Here is a 20,446-nt window from a genome sequence, read left to right as displayed (position 1 = left end):
TCTGAGCCTGTTTATAGTGGCCCAGAGCAGCACTACCATTCCTATACCCTGCTACTGTCTCTAATGGTTAACAATAAATGTCATCTGTGTATTTATTCCAAGTCCTCTTACACTGTGCATTCATAATATTGCTATGAAACTGTTATGTTCATGTACTGTGCCTGGTTTACCAGCAGGTGGCAGAGAGAGATCTTTAGATAGAATGGAACTTACCATTCCATTCTACCCCCTTTTGGGCAGAAGTGGGCCAGTCCTGCTTCCTACCAAGGGAGGGTTGCAGGAAGATATAATCAGTCTAAAGTCGATGGTGGAGCTGAAAATAATGCTGCAGCAGGAGTCTCGAAAGGGAAGCAGCTCATAGAGCATCATGATCCCTTCCAGTATACAGAGTATTACGAGGGGGTCAACAGCCAAAGGCCCCATGCTCAAAGGTACCAGAACAGTCCTAAAGTCCAGCTACAAGTCTAAAGCAGGAGTCTAGCACATCAGAGAAAGATAGAGCAAGGTATTCAAGTTTGCCTGCCAGTTTACCCCAAAAGCTGCTGGAACCAATAGAAAGACTGAATATTGTATGGATGCAAGTTTATGCAAGTAAAGCTGTTGAACTTTCACCAAGTCTGTACTCGACTTATTCTCCACCACCTCCTACAACTCTCCCCTATTGTTTCGGAGCCTTACCCTGGTGATTGACGGTATCCAGGTAGGAGCACCATGACCCACACACTAATAAGGCCACATGACCACTCGGCAATCCTAAAATCCTGGGACACGATCGGCCCTGGGGGCGGCACGTTTCATATTGCACCCCAACAGTGGTGGACTGGTTATAGACCATACAGGGATATTTCCCAGCAGGTCAATACGCAGGGAGCTTCCCTAGTCTTACTCATGGCCGTTGGCCAGATAGATAACGATCTGGTTCTCTCAGCTTTAATTAATGTTATTAGCATCAGGTATTTATGCACCTGGCTGATGGCTGCTGGTTCTAAATTCAACTGTATCGGCATCCTCAGGACCTTGATACAGTTAAATACTGCAGCGGGGAGGCAGTATTATGTGCTGCACTGTGGTTTTTTGTTCTAATGGGACAGTATTTTGTTTTGCACTGTGGTTTTTGGTTCTGCTGGGGCAGTATTATGTGCTGCACTGTGGTTTTTGGTTCTACTGGGACAGTATTTTGTGCTGCACTGTGGTTTTTGGTTCTGCTGGGGCAGTATTTTGTGCTACACTGTAGATTTTGGTTCTGCTGGGGTGGTATTTTGTGCTGCACTGTGGTTTTTTGTTCCGCTGGGGTGGTATTTTGTATTACACTGTGGTTTTTATTTCTGCTGGGGCGGTATTTTGTGCTGCATGGGGCCCTTTTAAGTTTTTTTCCGGGGCCACTTTAAGTTCCCAGTCCACCTCTGTCCCCCCATATTTAGCAGGGGGAAATGGCTGCTGGTTTTCAGGCCTGGATGAAGGAGGACAGCAGCTGGTGGTGAAATATAAAATCTCACCAGAAAGTTATGCCTTGACTTCATACAAGCCAACTTTTCAGAAGACATATTAGGGAGATTTTAAATATACCCACCCCTTTTATGTAGGACACCCGCCAAAACTACATCATTCTGCACACCCCAAAATGAATGCAGACCCCAAACCAGACCCCTATATATGGATCCGAGACCAGACCCTGTATACAAACGCCACACCAGACCTCCTTATATACAGAGCTAACACAAGACCCCCTATATATAGACCCAGACCATATATATATATATATATACACACAGTGAACCCCTGAGGACCCAGTGCAGAGCTGTGGCTTGCTGGTCACTCTGCTGACTGTAAACACGGTAGCTTTTCTAGTATCTAGAGTTCTGTATTCTTGCAGTCTCTCTGGAGTAGTGGTCTCACAAAAGAGTTGAATCAAATCCTGGTCCTTAAGGTCCTTGGAGGAAGAGCAATAGGACGTGCTTCCTTTCTACAAACTATCTAGACTAGAACTTCCTCCTCTATACAGGAAGTAAGACCAGCCCACTCCTGCTAAGAGGAGAAGAATAAGGTGGTTAACCCTGTCGCTGCCAACCATACCATGTCATGCAGAGTGTACATTACATAATAGGAACATGGTAAAACACATAACAGTTAGAAAAAAACAAAACAATTGCAGATAACCCCAGACCTGGGGTACTGTATATAGACTCAAACTAGACCTCCTTATACATATACTCCACACCAGACCCACCATATATGCAGCCCCCAGATCAGACCCTACTCTTCTACAATCCTCCAATAAATCCTGTTCAGTCCCCATACAAAAAACCTGTTTAGACTCTTGAGAAATCAAGTTCGCCCACAAAGGGTTTTTTTTTTCACACCGCTGACAATAATTCAAACCCAACATAATTATTCAGAGTCAGACCCCAAATCATGTGTGACACACTGGTCACACCAGAGAGGAACATAGTAACATAGTACATAAGGCCGAAAAAAGACATCCGTCCATCCAGTTCAGCCTGTTATCCTGCAAGTTGATCCAGAGGAAGGCAAAAAAAAAAAAACTGTGAGGTAGAAGCCAATTTTCCCCACTTTAGGGGAATAAAAAATTCCTTCCCGACTCCAATCAGGCAATCAGAATAACTCCCTGGATCAACGACCCCTCTCTAGTAGCTATAGCCTGTAATATTATTACGCTCCAGAAATACATCCAGGCCCCTCTTGAATTCCTTTATTGTACTCACAATCACCACCTCCTCAGGCAGAGAGCTTCATAGTCTCACTGCTCTTACCGTAAAGAATCCTCTTCTATGTTTGTGTACAGACCTTCTTTTCCTCCAGACACAGAGGATGTCCCCTCGTCACAGTCACAGTCCTGGGGATAAATAGATGATGGGAGAGATCTCTGTACTGACCCCTGATATATTTATACATAGTTATTAGATCTCCCCTCAGTCGTCTTTTTTCTAAGGTGAATAACCCTAATTTTGATAATCCTTCAGGGTACTGTAGTTGCCCCATTCCAGTTATTACTTTAGTTGCCCTCCTCTGGACCCTCTCCAGCTCTGCTATGTCTGCCTTGTTCACAGGAGTCCAGAACTGTACACAGTGCTCCATGTGTGGTCTGACTAGTGATTTGTAAAGTGGTAGGACTATGTTCTCATCACGGGCATCTATGCCCCTTTTGATGCAACCCATTATCTTATTGGCCTTGGCAGCAGCTGCCTGACACTGGTTTTTGCAGCTTAGTTTGCTGTTTATTAAAATTCCTAGGTCCTTTTCCATGTCAGTGTTACCCAGTGTTTTACCATTTAGTATGTACGGGTGACTTGCATTATTCCTTCCCATGTGCATAACCTTACATTTTTCAGTGTTAAACCTCATCTGCCACTTCTCTGCCCAAGCCTCCAATCTATCCAAATCCCTCTGTAAAAGTATACTGTCCTCTGTAGTGTATATATATATATATATATATATATATATATATATATATACACAGTATACTGTCCTCTTCAGTGTTAATTACTTTACACAGTTTAGTGTCACCTGCGAAAATTGATATTTTACTATGCAAGCCTTCCCACCAACATGGCTAGAGTGTATATATACAGTGGGATGCGAAAGTTTGGGCAACCTTGTTAATCGTCATGATTTTCCTGTATAAATCTTTGGTTGTTACGATAAAAAATGTCAGTTAAATATATCATATAGGAGACACACCGTGATATTTGAGAAGTGAAATGAAGTTTATTGGATTTACAGAAAGTGTGCTATAATTGTTTAAACAAAATAATTCAGGTGCATAAATTTGGGCACCACAAAAAAGAAATAAAAATCAATATTTAGTAGATCCTCCTTTTTCAGAAATTACATCCTCTAAACGCTTCCTGTAGGTTCCAATGAGAGTCTGGATTCTGGTTGAAGGTATTTTGGACCATTCCTCTTTACAAAACATCTTTAGTTCATTCAGATTTGATGGCTTCCGAGCATGGACAGCTCTCTTTAAGTCACACCACAGATTTTCAATTATCTTCAGGTCTGGGGACTGAGATGGCCATTCCAGAACGTTGTACTTGTTCCTCTGCATAAATGCCTTAGTGGATTTTGAGCAGTGTTTAGGGTCGTTGTCTTGTTGAAAGATCCGGCCCCGGCGCAGCTTCAGCTTTGTCACTGATTCCTGGACATTGGTCTCCAGAATCTGCTGATACTGAGTGGAATCCATGCGTCCCTCAACTTTGACAAGATTCCCAGTCCCTGCACTGGCCCCACAGCCCCACAGCATGATGGAACCACCACCATATTTCACTGTAGGTAGCAGGTGTTTTTCTTGGAATGCTGTGTTCTTTTTCCTCCATGCATAACGCCCCTTGTTATGGCCAAATAACTCCATTTTAGTTTCATCAGTCCACAGCACCTTATTCCAAAATGAAGCTGGCTTGTCCAAATGTGCTTTACCCCACCTCAAGCGGCACTTTTTGTGCTGTCGGCGGAGAAAAGGCTCCTCTGCATCACTCTCGCATACAGCATCTCCTTGTGTAAAGTGCGCCGAATGGCTGAACGATGCACAGTGACTCCATCTGCAGCAAGATGATGTTGTAGGTCTTTGGTGCTGGTCTGTGGGTTGACTCTGACTGTTCTCACCATTCGTCGCTTCTGTCTATACGAGATTTTTCTTGGTCTGCCACTTCGAGCCTTAACTTGAACTGAGCCTGTTGTCTTCCATTTCCTCAATATGTTCCTAACTGTGGAAACAGAAGCTGAAATCTCTGAGACAGCTTTCTGTATCCTTCCCCTAAACCATGATGGTGAACAATCTTTGTCTTCAGGTCATTTGAGAGTTATTTTGAGACCCCTATGTTGCTACTCTTCAGAGAAAATTAAAAGAGGAGGGAAACTTACAATTGACCCCCTTAAATACTCTTTCTCATAATTGGATTCACCTGTGTATGTAGGTCAGGGGTCACCGAGCTTACCAAGCCAATTTGAGTTCCAATAATTAGTTCTAAAGGTTTTGGAATCCTCAAAATGACAACAGTGCCCAAGAGGGGATATGATAGAAACTTTTAAATACATAAAGGGAATAAACAAGGTAAAAGAGGAGAGAATATTTAAAAGAAGAAAAACTGCTACAAGAGGACATCGTTTTAAATTAGAGGGGGAAAGGTTTAAAAGTAATATAAGGAAGTATTACTGTACTGAGAGAGTAGTGGATGCATGGAATAGCCTTCCTGCAGAAGTGGTAGCTGCAAATACAGTGAAGGAGTTTAAGCATGCATGGGATAGGCATAAGGCCATCCTTCATATAAGATAGGGCCGGGGGCTATCCATAGTACTCAGTATATTGGGCAGACTAGATGGGCCAAATGGTTCTTATCTGCCGACACATTCTAGGTTTCTATGCTGCATTCAACATCAGATGGCAGGATTCTACAGAGCTCCCTTCCATGAGATTTTGGCCACGACCAGGAGATTAGACAACTGTTTTTATTTGGCGTCTGGGAGGTCTTATAATTTTTCGGGATCCTGGAGATATAGCAGAGCCCACACTGTGCCACAATGTGGTTATGTCATTGAGAAGAAAGGTCCTGGCAGGGCACTACCTAGATATCACCTGTTATAATGTCTGCAAACATCAGAGGAGCCAACAAAAACAGGTTTCCCAATGTAACGTTTCTTATGGGTGGCATCAATCGACACCCACATTCACTCTACCATATTCAGTAGAATAGCTGGTAGTACCATCTACTGTATTCATAGATAATACCACAACTGCCTTGAGGGTGAAGACCACATAAGACTCCATGTTTGAGCATAGTTTTTCAGATTCTTTTTAATGGTGCCATATCGGAGACAGTCGGGCTGACCAGATACTTTTTATTTTGCTTTAAGTTTTGATATTTATAGGCACAATTATTGCAATATGTTGCTTCTTCTGTCTCACCAAGAGTTTTTCTTTGAGGTTTTAACCTCCCATCTACCCCTTGCCCTCAACTATCCAGCGACTGTATAATCCATACTGTATGCAATATACATTATGTATCATTATACTCCCCCCTCTTTGATGTGAGTTTTATGCCCTAATAAATGTTTCATTTTACAATCCATCAGATCCATCACGGCGAGGTCACAGTGAACTTGTAATGGGTCCTTGCTGGGAATCACTCATGGACAAATAGCGGAGGGGCAATTAAGAGCGAATGTGTGGTGTATCTTCTATCTTTCTAATTAGCATCGCTATCTCATGACAGCTATCGATGGAACCGCTATATTTATATGATACTAATTTAGTTGAAGTAATTGAAAGCTTTTAGTGAGTCTTATTGAGCATTGATGGATTTGGTGGTTTAATGGAACATTATTAATACATTTTCAGTTTGTATGGAATTTATCAAAAATTTAAAAACTTTTTTTTTTTTTAAAAGATCAAAGGTCTTTCCCTTCATTTAAAGTTAGTGTCATGCGTCTAATTAGTCAGTCGAACATAACTTAGAATTTGACTTTTTTCAATGGCTTGCACAAATTTAGTTCTACCATATTCCATGTGCCTTGCTGGTTTTATTCAGAAATTACATGGTTTCTCATCCTTCTCAGGCTTATTTTTTAGATAGTTCTAAAACAAATGTATGTAGACGTTCACGTGACCACTTCTGCCTCTGCAACTACATGTTCTCCAATGGTGGTTTCCCAAACAGGAAGTCAGGTGGTTGCAAATTATATTGAAAGGCATGTACTGTAATACTCATATTTCGTTCATTTCGTAGATCTTCTATAGGAAATAACGCAGCCGTAAACTTAAAGTGGTTTTACCTAAAAATTTTAACTCGTGACCTATTCTCTTGATAAGTCATCAGTATCTGATTGGTGGGGGTCTGGCATCCGGGACGCTTGCCAATCAGCTGTTTGGGAAGGCACCACACTCATAGTAGCACCATGGCCTTTTGGCTGCTTTGCCTAGGCCATGTGACATCACATTCACCGGTCACATGGCCTAGGTGCAGCTCAGCCCTATGGAAGTGAATAGGGCGGGGCTGCAATACCAACCACAGCCACTATGCAATGTACGGCGCTGTGCTTAGTAAGCTATGAGGAGACCACAACCCCCACCAGAGCGCCACCCATCATGGGGGCGTCGAGTCATACCCCCACCGATCAGATATTCATGACCTATCCTGAGGACAGGCCATCAATATTAAAATTACAGAAAAGCTTTTAGAAAGCCCATTTTAAATAATCTATTATTGAATTCTCATGACCCTCATTTAAAAGCCACAATGGAAAGCAACTACAAAGTATGTCTCTCGCTCTGGAGGACTCAGCCCGTCCATATGTGACATAGACAGCCTATTGATTTCATATGCAATGCTTTGCTTCCCCTGTGGAGGCGCTCCAAGAAATGTGTACACTTGCTGCCAGGTCTCGGTAAGCAGTGTAATCAGTGGGGGGGAATATAGGGCTCTGAAGACGTCTTGCAATGACTACTGCGCGGCTTAAGGACGCTTTATTCAGTGCGATACTACAGCCACATTGCCTCATGGATTTAACGATTGCTGGTCGTAAATATACGGGGATATGGGATTGAATCAACGTCTTTGCACCATTCCTGTATGCTGGTTCTGGAGCGGGGTGACGGAGTGCGCTCTGTTCTTGTTGCAGACGTCTTGCATGTTTATCGCCTCCTAATAGATGCAAATGAAGAGTCGTTAGCAATTTTCTCTGCATAGTTAATTTTGGTGCAAAGAAGACGATGGATAGCTTAGTTGGGATTCAGTTAATTAAAACAGTTGGAATGACACCATCTTAAAGGAAGATTTTCCATATTTCCATTCGCCATTTGACGTGTGTTATGCTGCTGCGAGACGTCAGCATTATACTTCAGTACTGCGCCTCTGTGGGTATAACATAATATTTAGGCTACGTACAAGATGTATATTGAGAGTGGTGACATCACAGGTGGCCCTTGAAGCTAGAATAACGCCCGTGTGCAGGGCCGTCTTCAGGGGCGGACTGAGAACCCTCAGGGCCCCCGGGCAAAATAAATCAAGGGCCCCCTTACAGGCCCCACCCATGTTCTGCTGCAAGCCCCACCCTTGTCCCGCCTCCATGCCCCGCCTCCAGCCACACCCTACACAATCTTTAATAAGATTTCAAAGTTAAAGTGACACAAAAGGCACCCAGACCACTTCAGCTCTTGCACTTCCATTTTGCAAATCGAGCTGCAATGTTCTAGAGAAACTGCATTGTTTACGTTCCAGCAATAAGTCGCCTCTAGTCGCTGGCAGCCACCTGAGGGCTTCCTGGATTAAAACAGACCTTTGGTCTGGTATCTGACGCTGGACGTCCTCACACTCTGCATGATGACCTCCAGGGTCAGATTTTTCCCCATAGGAAAGCATTGATTAAATGCTTTCGTATGGGGTGAACTAATCTCAGCGTCCATTAGTGAGCCTCTGTTAGAAACAGTCCCCTCCACCTTGTACTTGTTCCACTGATCTGCTACTTGCAGGCTACGTGGGCATGAGTTCAGTCACTTCGGCGCGTGATCCCGCGAGACCCGTGACCTACAGCGGCGGGTCTCGCGGGATCGCCCGCTGCAGGACGGGATTGCGCACCGAAGTGACTGAACTCATGCCCGCGCAGCCCACAAGTAGCGGAACAATTACAAGAGGGGTGGGGAATAGCCAAATTAAAAAATATTTTAAACCAAAAGGTGTGCTTTTGGTGGGTTTTGAACTAATGGTGGTCTGTGGATGGCACTGTTGTGGGGGCTCTGTGGATGGCACTGTTGTGGGGGCTCTGTGGATGGCACTGTTGTGGGGGCTCTGTGGATGGCACATACAGTACAGACAAAAAGTTTGGACACACCTTCTCATTCAAAGAGTTTGTAGATTCACACTGAAGGCATCAAAACTATGAATTAACACATGTGGAATTATATACATAAAAAACAAGTGTGAAACAACTGAAAATATGTCATATTCTAGGTTCTTCAAAGTAGCCACCTTTTGCTTTGATTACTGCTTTGCACACTCTTGGCATTCTCTTGATGAGCTTCAAGAGGTAGTCACCTGAAATGGTTTTCACTTCACAGGTGTGCCCTGTCAGGTTTAATAAGTGGGATTTCTTGCCTTATAAATGGGGTTGGGACCATCAGTTGCGTTGAGGAGAAGTCAGGTGGATACACAGCTGATAGTCCTACTGAATAGACTGTTAGAATTGGTATTATGGCAAGAAAAAAGCAGCTAAGTAAAGAAAAACGAGTGGCCATCATTACTTTAAGAAATAAAGGTCAGTCAGTCAGCCGAAAAATTGGGAAAACTTTGAAAGTAAGGGCTATTTGACCATGAAGTAGAGTGATGGGGTGCTGCGCCAGATGACCTGGCCTCCACAGTCACCGGACCTGAACCCAATCGAGATGGTTTGGGGTGAGCTGGACCGCAGAGTGAAGGCAAAAGGGCCAACAAGTGCTAAGCATCTCTGAGAACTCCTTCAAGATTGTTGGAAGACCATTTCAGGGGACTACCTCTTGAAGCTCATCAAGAGAATGCCAAGAGTGTGCAAAGCAGTAATCAAAGCAAAAGGTGGCTACTTTGAAGAACCTAGAATATGACATATTTTCAGTTGTTTCACACTTGTTTGTTATGTATATAATTCCACATGTGTTAATTCATAGTTTTGATGCCTTCATAGTCATGAAAATAAAGAAAACTCTTTGAATGAGAAGGTGTGTCCAAACTTTTGGTCTGTACTGTATATAGCACCTTATGCTATATATGTGTCATCCACAGATCCCCCCATAACAGTGTCCCTGTGAGTGAATGACCCCCAATACAGGGTCTGGGGGCCGGCATCGTGTTGTAATGGCAGCGGGGCCCGGTGCAGTCACTGTATTCTATTACACCGGGCCCCGCTCACTGTAATACTAATTTTCATATGTGAACAAGAAGAGAAATCCTCTGCGATCCTCTCCCTCTCTGTACTCACAAACTCAGTAGCAGGCAGGCCGGGCGGCAGCGAAACTCACTGACGTCACACGCCTGCTTCATTCATAAAGTGGGAGGAGCAGGCGCGTGACGTCAGTGAGTTGCGCTGCCGCCCGGCCTGCCTGCTACTGAGTTTGTGAGTACAGAGAGGGAGAGGATCGCAGAGGATTTCTCTTCTTGTTAACATATGAAAATTAGTATTACAGTGAGCGGGGCCCGGTGCGATAGAATACAGTGAGTGCACCGGGCCCCGCTGCCATGGCCAGCATAACACATTGTTATTCTGCGGCGGGCCCCCATCCCGGCCGGGCCCTCGGACCATGTCCGAAGTGCCCGACTGGTCAGTACGCCCCTGGCCGTCTTTAATATTGATTGGACCCTGGGCAAGAATTTACTTGGGCCCCCTGGATCCCGCCTTCCCACACCCTAGCATGCAATCTCACCCTCCACCACAACACACACACAAAAAAAAAATCCACACACCTGGTAGAGTAGTAAACTTTAATAATGATGAGTGGCCACTAGAGGTGTTCCTTGGCAGTAATGTAAATGCTGACGTTTACATTAAAAAGCTTGCAGAGACATGCTATAGACACCAGAACTACTACGTTTAGCTGTTGTGGTTCTGGTGACTATAGTGTCCCTTAATATAGAGGAAAAAAGAATCAGCACAAAAGTATCAAATAAAATGGCTGTATCATTATTCTAAAAATTAAAAAAGCACAACTTCTGACACAAATATATGGTATTTTGCAGATTACTTTTTTTTTTTTTTTTACAATGTGCAGATAGTTTTGTACTACTATCCCCTCCATCCACCCCTACATCCAGGGTAATACAGCGCCACATACCTCTTACATCCAGTGACGTCTCTTTGATGTTGATGTTCTCTTTCCTCATCTTCTCCTTTCAGACCTTCAGACCAGACCACCATTTTTGAGCCATTTCTCGTCTCTGCGGTTTGACAAACAAAATCTTAGTTTACTACTTTTCCATCATCCTCCCATCTTCTGGACAAATCATCCTACCACCCCCAATACTGTGCCGCTGTGCTCCCCAATACTATACTGCAGAAATAGATAAACCCCCTGATAATAGTAGTACCATGCAGATAGTGCCCTTCAATAATTATTGGCACACAGTGCCCTAAAATAACTGCGCCCAGCAAATAGTGCCCCTGACACTAATAGTGTAAACATAACGTCCCCCAAAAATAATTGTGGTAAGCTGATACTGTGCCTGGGTGCCCCCACAGTAATAGTGCTCCCAACAGTCCCACCAATAGGTATAATTCTATCCTAGAGCGCACATGGTAGTAATAGTGCTCTTACAGTGCCCCCAACATGTCCCCACTGTGCCCCGGAAGTAATAATGCTCCCATAGTGCCCATACTAGTAATCATTGTTATCCTAGACCCCACAGTAGTAATACAGCCCACCATAATGCCCCCCAGTAGTAATATTTCTCCTTATAATGTGACAGTGCAAAAAAAATACCCCCTTTTAATGCCCCCAGTTGAGCTAATGTCTTCATAGTGCCCCCATAATGTGCCAGTATAAAATACCCCTATATAGTGCCCCCAGTAAATGCCCCATAGTGCTCCTCTCCCCCTTCTTCCTAATGCTCCCCATAATGTACCAGTATAAAATTCCCCATATATAGTACCCCAGTAGATGCCCTCAGTGTCCCCCATAATTTGCAAGTATAAAATACGCCTTCTTAGTGCCCCCATATATGAGACTATAGTACTTCTCTCCCCCCTTCCCCATAGTACCCACCATAATGTGCCAGAGTATAAAATACCCCTATACAGAGCCCCCCATATAAATACCCCTTCTTTGTGGCCTCAGTAGAAGCCTCAATAGTGCCCCCAATAATGTGCCAGTAAGAAGTGCCCACAAAGATGCCCCCATAGTACCACCCAATAATGTGCCAGTAAAAAGTGCCACCAATATATGCAATAAGAAGTGTCCCCATAGATGCCCCCAAAGTGCCCCCAATAATGTGCCAGTAAGATGTGCCCCATAGATGCCCCCAATAATGTGCCAGTAACAAGTGCCCCCATAGATGCCCCCCAATCATGTGCCAGTAGTAGTACCATATAAAAAAAATAAACACTTATACTTACCTTCATCAGGCTGGCAGCGATGCGATGCAGGTCTCTTCCGGCCTGTGTCCCACGCTGTACATAATCGCGCCTACTGCATCGGCCTCTGATAGGCTGCGCTGTACGTCATCGTGCCCCTGCCCCGCCGCAGCACTTCCATCTGTATCGCTGTCCTAAGGACGGCGATACAGATGACTATGGAGATGAGCGCTTCCACAATGGAAACGCTCATCTCCCTGTGCCCTGCTGCCACCCCCCACATCACCAGTGGCCGGCGGGGCTCAAGAGCAACTGGGCGCAGGACAGCTGCCCCTTTTGCCCCGCATTAAAGACGGCCCTGGCCATGTGAACCACATACCGTCAGACAGAATATGTCTGGGTGAGAATACACAGGAATGGATGTAAACCACACTGTACATATGAAGAAACTAAGAGGTTAATTGCCGTGCTGGCCACAATGCTGGGTGGAGTCAAGGGCTCAGTGTAGGGATCAGACCTAGGATGTCCCCATGTTGTGTCACATGTTCATCAAGTTAACCACTTCTTTACCAAAGTGTTTATCCCCCTTCCGGAACCAGTATTTGAATTTTCACAATGGACCATATGTATATATGTATGTGTGTATATATATGTATATATATATATATATATATTTATATATAAATATATATATATACATACAGTTGCAAGAAAAAGTATGTGAACCCTTTGGAATTATATGGATTTCTGCACAAATTGGTCATAAAATGTGATCTGATCTTCATCTAAGTCACAACATTAGGCAATCACAGTCTGCTTAAACTAATAACACACAAAGAATTAAATGTTACAATGTTTTTATTGAACACACAATGTAAACATTCACAGTACAGGTGGAAAAAGTATGTGAACCCCTAGACTAATGACATCTCCAAGAACTAATTGGAGTGAGGTGTCAGCCAACTGGAGTCCAATCAATGAGATGACATTGGAGGTGTTGGTTACAGCTGCCCTGCCCTATAAAAAACACACACCAGTTCTGGGTTTGCTTTTCACAAGAAGCATTGCCTGATGTGAATGATGCCTCGCACAAAAGAGCTCTCAGAAGACCTACGATTAAGAATTGTTGACTTGCATAAAGTTGGAAAGGGTTATAAAAGTATCTCCAAAAGCCTTGCTGTTCATCAGTCCACGGTAAGACAAATTGTCTATAAATGGAGAAATTTCAGCACTGCTGCTGCTCTCCCTAGCAGTGGCCGTCCTGTAAAGATGACTGCAAGAGCACAGCGTGGAGTGCTCAATGAGGTGAAGAAGAATCCTAGAGTGTCAGCTAAAGACTTACAAAAGTTTCTGGCATATGCTAACATCCCTGTTAGCGAATCTACGACACGTAAAACACTAAACAAGAATGGATTTCATGGAAGGATACCACAGAGGAAGCCACTGCTGTCCAAAAAAACCATTGCTGCACATTTACAGTTTGCACAAGAGCACCTGGATGTTCCACAGCAGTACTGGCAAAATATTCTGTGGACCGATGAAACCAAAGTTGAGTTGTTTGGAAGAAACACACAACACTATGTGTGGAGAAAAAGAGGCACAGCACACCAACATCAAAACCTCATCCCAACTGTAAAGTATGGTGGTGGGGGCATCATGGTTTGGGGCTGCTTTGCTGCGTCAGTGCCTGGACGGATTGCTATCATCGAAAGAAAAATGAATTCCAAAGTTTATCAAGACATTTTGCAGGAGAACTTAAGGCCATCTGTCCACCAGCTAAAGCTCAACAGAAGATGGGTGTTGCAACAGGACAACGACCCAAAGCATAGAAGTTAATCAACAACAGAATGGCTTAAACAGAAGAAAATACACCTTCTGGAGGGCCAGTCAGAGTCCTGACCTCAACCCGATTGAGATGCTGTGGCATGACCTCAGGGAAGCGATTCACACCAGACATCTCAAGAATATTGCTGAACTGAAACAGTTCTGTAAAGAGGAATGGTCAAGAATTACTCCTGACCGTTGTGCACGTCTGATCTGCAACTACAGGAAACGTTTGGTTGAAGTTATTGCTGCCAAAGGAGATTCAACCAGTTATTAAATCCAAGGGTTCACATACTTTTTCCACCTGCACTATGAATGTTTACATGGTGTGTTCAATAAAAACATGGTAACATGTAATTCTTTGTGTGTTATTAGTTTAAGCAGACTGTGATTGTCTATTTTTGTGACTTAGATGAAGATCAGATCACATTTTATGACCAATTTGTGCAGAAATCCATATCATTCCAAAGGGTTCACATACTTTTTCTTGCAACTGTAGATATATATATAAAAAAAAATGGCAGCACTGACTAAAAATATAAGTAATATGTAGGTGCAAAGCCCAATGGGAGTAAGCAAATACCCAAAGTACAAAATACAAAAAAGGGCAGCACTCCAAGGTACAAAAGAAAACCGTTTATTCACCCAAGTGGTACAGCGACATTTCAGCTCACGAATAGAGCCTATCTCAAGCTTGAGAAAGGCTCTATTGTTGAGCTGAAATGTCGCTGTACCACTTGGGTGAATAAATGGTTTTCTTTTTTACCTTGGAGTGCTGCCCTTTTTTGTATTTTTTATATATATATATATATATATATATATATATATATATAGTACAGACCAAAAGTTTGGACACACCTTCTCATTCAAAGAGTTTTCTTTATTTTCATGACTATGAAGGCATCAAAACTATGAATTAACACATGTGGAATTATATACATAACAAACAAGTGTGAAACAACTGAAAATATGTCATATTCTAGGTTCTTCAAAGTAGCCACCTTTTGCTTTGATTACTGCTTTGCACACTCTTGGCATTCTCTTGATGAGCTTCAAGAGGTAGTCCCCTGAAATGGTCTTCCAACAGTCTTGAAGGAGTTCTCAGAGATGCTTAGCACTTGTTGGCCCTTTTGCCTTCACTCTGCGGTCCAGCTCACCCCAAACCATCTTGATTGGGTTCAGGTCCGGTGACTGTGGAGGCCAGGTCATCTGGCACAGCAACTTATCACTCTCCTTCATGGTCAAATAGCCCTTACTTTCAAAGTTTTCCCAATTTTTTGGCTGACTGACTGACCTTCATTTCTTAAAATAATGATGGCCACTCGTTTTTCTTTACTTAGCTGCTTTTTTCTTGCCATAATACAAATTCTAACAGTCTATTCAGTAGGACTATCAGCTGTGTATCCACCTGACTTCTCCTCAACGCAACTGATGGTCCCAACCCCATTTATAAGGCAAGAAATCCCACTTATTAAACCTGACAGGGCACACCTGTGAAGTGAAAACCATTTCAGGTGACTACCTCTTGAAGCTCATCAAGAGAATGCCAAGAGTGTGCAAAGCAGTAATCAAAGCAAAAGGTGGCTACTTTGAAGAACCTAGAATATGACATATTTTCAGTTGTTTCACACTTGTTTGCTATGTATATAATTCCACATGTGTTAATTCATAGTTTTGATGCCTTCAGTGTGAATCTACAATTTTCATAGTCATGAAAATAAAGAAAACTCTTTGAATGAGAAGGTGTGTCCAAACTTTTGGTCTGTACTGTGTATATATATATATATATATATATATATATATATATATATATACACAGTGTATATAACAAGTCTACACACCCCTATTTAAAATGTCAGGTTTCTGGGATGTAAAAAAAAAATTAGACAAAGATAAATCATTTCAGAACTTTTTCCACCTTTAATGTGACCTATAAACTGTACGACTCAATTGAAAAACAAACTGAAATCTTTTAGGTGGAGGGAAGAAAAAAAAAATAAAATAAAATAATGTGGTTGCATAAGTGTGCACACCCTCTTATAACTGGGGATGTAGCTGTGTTCAGAATTAAGCAATCACATTCAAAATCCTGTTAAATAGGAGTCAGCATACACCGGCCATCATTTAAAGTGCCTCTAATTAACCCCAAATAAAGTTCAGCTGCTCTAGTTGGTCTTTCCTGAAGTTTTCTTAGTCTCATCCCACAGCAAAAGCCATGGTCCACAGAGAGCTTCCAAAGCATCAGAGGGATCTCATTGTTAGAAGGTATCAGTCAGGAGAAGGGTACAAAAGAATTTCCAAGACATTAGATATACTATGGAACACAGTGAAGACTGTCATCAAGTGGAGAAAATATGGCACAACAGTGACATTACCAAGAACTGGACGTCCCTCCAAAATTGATGAAAAGACGAGAAGAAAACTGGTTTGGGAGGCGACCAAGAGGCCTACAGCAACATTAAAGGAGCTGCAGGAATATCTGGCAAGTACTGGCTGTGTGGTACATGTAACAACAATCTCCCGTATTCTTCATATGTCTGGGCTATGGGGTAGAGGGGCAAGACGAAAGCCTTTTCTTACCAAGAAAAACATCCAAACCAGGCTACATTTTTCAAAAACACATCTGAAGTCTCCCAAAAGCATGTGGGAAAAGCTGTTATGGTTTGATGAAGCCAAGGTTGAACTTTTTGGCCATAATTCCAAAAGATATGTTTGGGGCAAAAACAACACTGCACATCACCAAAAGAACCCCATACCCACAGTGAAGCATGGTGGTGGCAGCATCATGCCAAGGGGCTGTTTTTCTTCAGCTGGAACTGGGGCCTTAGTTAAGCTGGAGGGAATTCTGAACAGTTCCAAATACCAGTCAATATTGGCACAAAACCTTCAGGCTTCTGCTAGAAAGCTGAACATGAAGAGGAACTTCATCTTTCAGCATGACAACGACCCAAAGCATACATCCAAATCAACAAAGGAATGGCTTCACCAGAAGAAGATTAAAGTTTTGGAATGGCCCAGCCAGAGCCCAGACCTGAATCCGATTGAAAATCTGTGGGGTGATCTGAAGAGGGCTGTGCCCAGGAGATGCCCTCGCAATCTGACAGATTTGGAGTGTTTTTGCAAAGAAGAGTGGGCAAATCTTGCCAAGTCAAAATGTGCCATGCTGATAGACTCATACCCAAAAAGACTGAGTGCTGTAATACAATCAAAAGGTGCTTCAACAAAGTATTAGTTTAAGGGTGTGCACACTTATGAAGCCATATTATTTTATTTTTATATTTTTTTCTTCCCTCCACCTAAAAGATTTCAGTTTGTTTCTCAATTGAGTTGTACAGTTTATAGGTCAGATTAAAGGCGGAAAAAGTTACACTACACTATAGCTAAAATGAAAACTAATATTTAAAAAAAATCGCTGGAAAAAAAAGCGTGTACGTTTGTTTATTTTACACACACAAAGTCTGCTATACTATTACTAAAACTAATAAATATATATTTTTATTTTATCTCTTGAAAGAAAAAGGGTAAAATATGTTTACTTATAGCTATAACTTTTTATTTTTTTCTTTGACTTTATTTAATTTTTTATTTTATTTAACCCCATCCTGCCACAGTCAGGGCAGGAAAAGAGTTAATCTATCAATCTTCTATTCAAAGCCTATATAAAACTATCATTCATTTCCCAAATAATACCTAGATAGTGAAGGAGGTAATGATAAAGTCTGCTTATCTATCTATATCATATCTATCTATCTATCTATCTATCTATCTATCTATCTATCTATCTATCTATCTATCATCTCACATGTATCTGTCTGTCTGTCGACTGTATATTTTGCTGATGTTTACCACCTGATAATAATACCTTTTGCCTTTAGGTGTGATATTTTGATTTTCTCCATGTGAAGCAATTCTGAGATTTCTTTTTGCCCCACGTCTCCACAGCTGCTGCAGCGGCAGACATGGCTTATCATCATATCCGACCACCTATAGGATATTCTATACCCAAGCCCATATCGTCTCTGCTGATGAGAGGATGGAACGCATGCCCTGAAGTAAGTTTCATGGCTCCTTTTTTAAATCTAAAGATAATGTGACAAAGTCTTCCTGTTATACTTATGAAGGAATTCTAAGCCTTGATAGATGAGATGGTCCCCGGACAGAACCCTCGTCTATTAGCCACTGTGGAGAATGGCTATAAAGAGTGTCTTACTCTCTGAGGGACCCAAGACATCCATACAGTACATTGAAAGCCCATAAACTTCAATAAGGAATGTGTAATTCTTCATTTGCCCTGTGGAGATGCTGCAGGGAAATAGAACTCTTGCTGCTGGATCCTTCCTCTTCTTGATTGAAAGGAGCAGGTGAGATGAATATGCAGAAATCTGGCCCTGGCAATCAAGAAAGAGGGAGTGGTTGTCAGAGGATGCAGGATGAGATATGGAGCACAGAGTACCTTAGGACCGCCCTCAATGCACTTAAATCCTCATTTGCATATAGATTCTCCAGATTGACGCCACAGGTTGCTAAGGAAAAGTTCAGGACATTCAGATGAGCTACAAGGCATTGTGCCTGGTGACAGACTGCCTTTACATTGTATTTTGCTTTATTTTTTGTTGTGTTTGCTTTATATCCCTTGTATGATGTGAAACTATCAGTGTCGTGACTTGTGTTCCCTGGAAGCAGTTGTGGGTGATATACTGTGGGGTGACAGGAGCGAGGGTCCCACCTGCCATCCCACAGATGGTCTCTGCATTTGCAGTTCCTTTGTGCAGCCCTGTGACAGCTTTACTAGTAACGTGCTGGTGCCAAGGTGTTGTACCGTGGGGTGCCCAAGGAGGGACTATGGTCTTTAGGTGTGTAGTACCCCAGACCTGGAGGTTCTTCAGTTTTGGAAATAGTTTTATATTATTTTACATTGTAATGTTATGTGTTATTTTATATGCATCTGGCCGTTTGTTCTAGCAAGTTATGGTTGACAAAGGTTGACAGGAACTGGGCTTATCACCTTGTTCCTCCCCTTGTGGTAGGAGTGGGCTTGTCCTGCTTCCTGCCAGGAAGGGGAGTTCCTGTTGAGTCACAGAGGAGAAAGGAAGAGCACGTATGAGCTTCAAAAGTGGATTACAGTTATATTCTGCCTCAAGTAAATCCTTGAATAAACCGTCAGCAGAGTGAACTGCTATATCAGCATTGGAAGACACTGCTGTGAGGTGAGGGACTACAGATAAAACACCCATCACCCAGAACGTTTCTAGTGCTAAATTACAGCCATCCAACCTTCCTCCATAATCCTTACTGGTGGCAGAGGTTTTTTGCACTTAAAATCTGCTGTTATTGAATGCATTGTAAGTACTATCTTGCACTTAGTAAAAAACATTTAATTCTGGCCTCATCTGTAAACACTACGGGGGTCATTTATGACTAGATATATGCCAATTTTGCATATATCTGTCGCACACTCGGTTGCAGAGGGGCTGACCAATCTAATTTATCATTTTCTATGACTGCTTTAGAACAAGGAAGCTGGTATAGATTTAGGCCGGCGGTGGATGCACCTATGTAGAGGCGGGTGCCTCTACATAACTTAGGCGCCTCAAGCGCCAGCGACGAAACTAAACCCAAGGCCTATGGATACAAGCACCACCTCTAGTGCACCAACCATCCTGGTGCTGCTGTGTCGACAGGGGTGCACCACCAATGAGGCCAGGTGAGGCGATCGCCTCAGGCAGCACCAGGTTGGGGCAAGAGGGGGGCAGCAGAAGGGCCATGGGCAATGAGCACTTTCATCGTGGAAACGCTCATCTCTACATATTCAACTGCATCGCTGTATCAAGACAGCAATACAGTTGAATGCTGCGACGGGGCATGGGACTGATGTCTCCCTGGCCCACCGTTTCCTCTAATAGGCTTTAGTCCTAGTTCCTGTAGTCTATCAGAGGCCGGTGTCATCATTATTGCGCTCCCTGAGCCGGGCTGCATAGAGCTCAGGACAGAGACTAGAAGAAGTCTGTGTCTTGCACTGCATCACTGACAGCAGAATGGAGGTATTTGAATTTATTATTTTTATTTGACAGCATGGTGTTCGGTGGTGGTCATTATTTTGCAACTGGAGAAAGCACTATGGGGACATTGCGGCTGTAAAAAGGAGCATTTTTGTACTGACACACATTATAAGGGGGCCACTATGGGGACATTTGTTGTATTGGAGGCACTAAAAGGGGGTCGTTTTTTTTGTACTGACACGTTAAAAGGGAGCATTTTTTGTACTTAGCGCATATTGTAAGGGAGCCTTTTTGTACTGGCACACATTCTAAGGTGGCCACTATGGGGGCATTTTTTCTACATAAGGCACTAAAAGTTTTTTTTTTTGTACTGGTACACGTCATAAGGGAGCATTGTTTGTATTGGCACACATAAGAGGGTATATTTGTATTGCCACATGTTGCAAGGGGGGATTATTTTACCGGCAAAAATTATAAGCGTTCATTTTTTGTAGTGGCACACATTACAGTTGTGTTCCAAATTATTCAACCCCCAATGCTGTAAAGGGTTTTAGGGAATTTAGTGTACATTTGTAATT

At 42.8% G+C, this 20,446-nt stretch overlaps 1 protein-coding gene across 4 annotated transcripts in view; it reads left to right on the top strand.

The window, feature by feature from the left end:
* TNNI3K (TNNI3 interacting kinase) overlaps positions 1-20,446 on the top strand; it is a 230,894-nt gene that overhangs the window by 124,428 nt on the left and 86,020 nt on the right. For all 4 annotated transcript variants that reach the window (XR_005774108.1, XR_005774106.1, XM_040406705.1 and 1 more), the window contains one exon: positions 17,812-17,921. Coding sequence is in view for 2 of the 4 variants with exons in the window: in XM_040406705.1 (XP_040262639.1) it covers positions 17,812-17,921 (110 nt within the window). In the remaining 2 variants the exon portion in view is untranslated. The remainder of the gene's footprint in view (positions 1-17,811; positions 17,922-20,446) is intronic.

Source organism: Bufo bufo, chromosome 9, assembly GCF_905171765.1.
Source record: "Bufo bufo chromosome 9, aBufBuf1.1, whole genome shotgun sequence".
NCBI lineage: Eukaryota > Metazoa > Chordata > Amphibia > Anura > Bufonidae > Bufo > Bufo bufo.
Note: the sequence above shows the minus strand (reverse complement) of the source record. Positions and strands in the feature narration are given on the sequence as shown.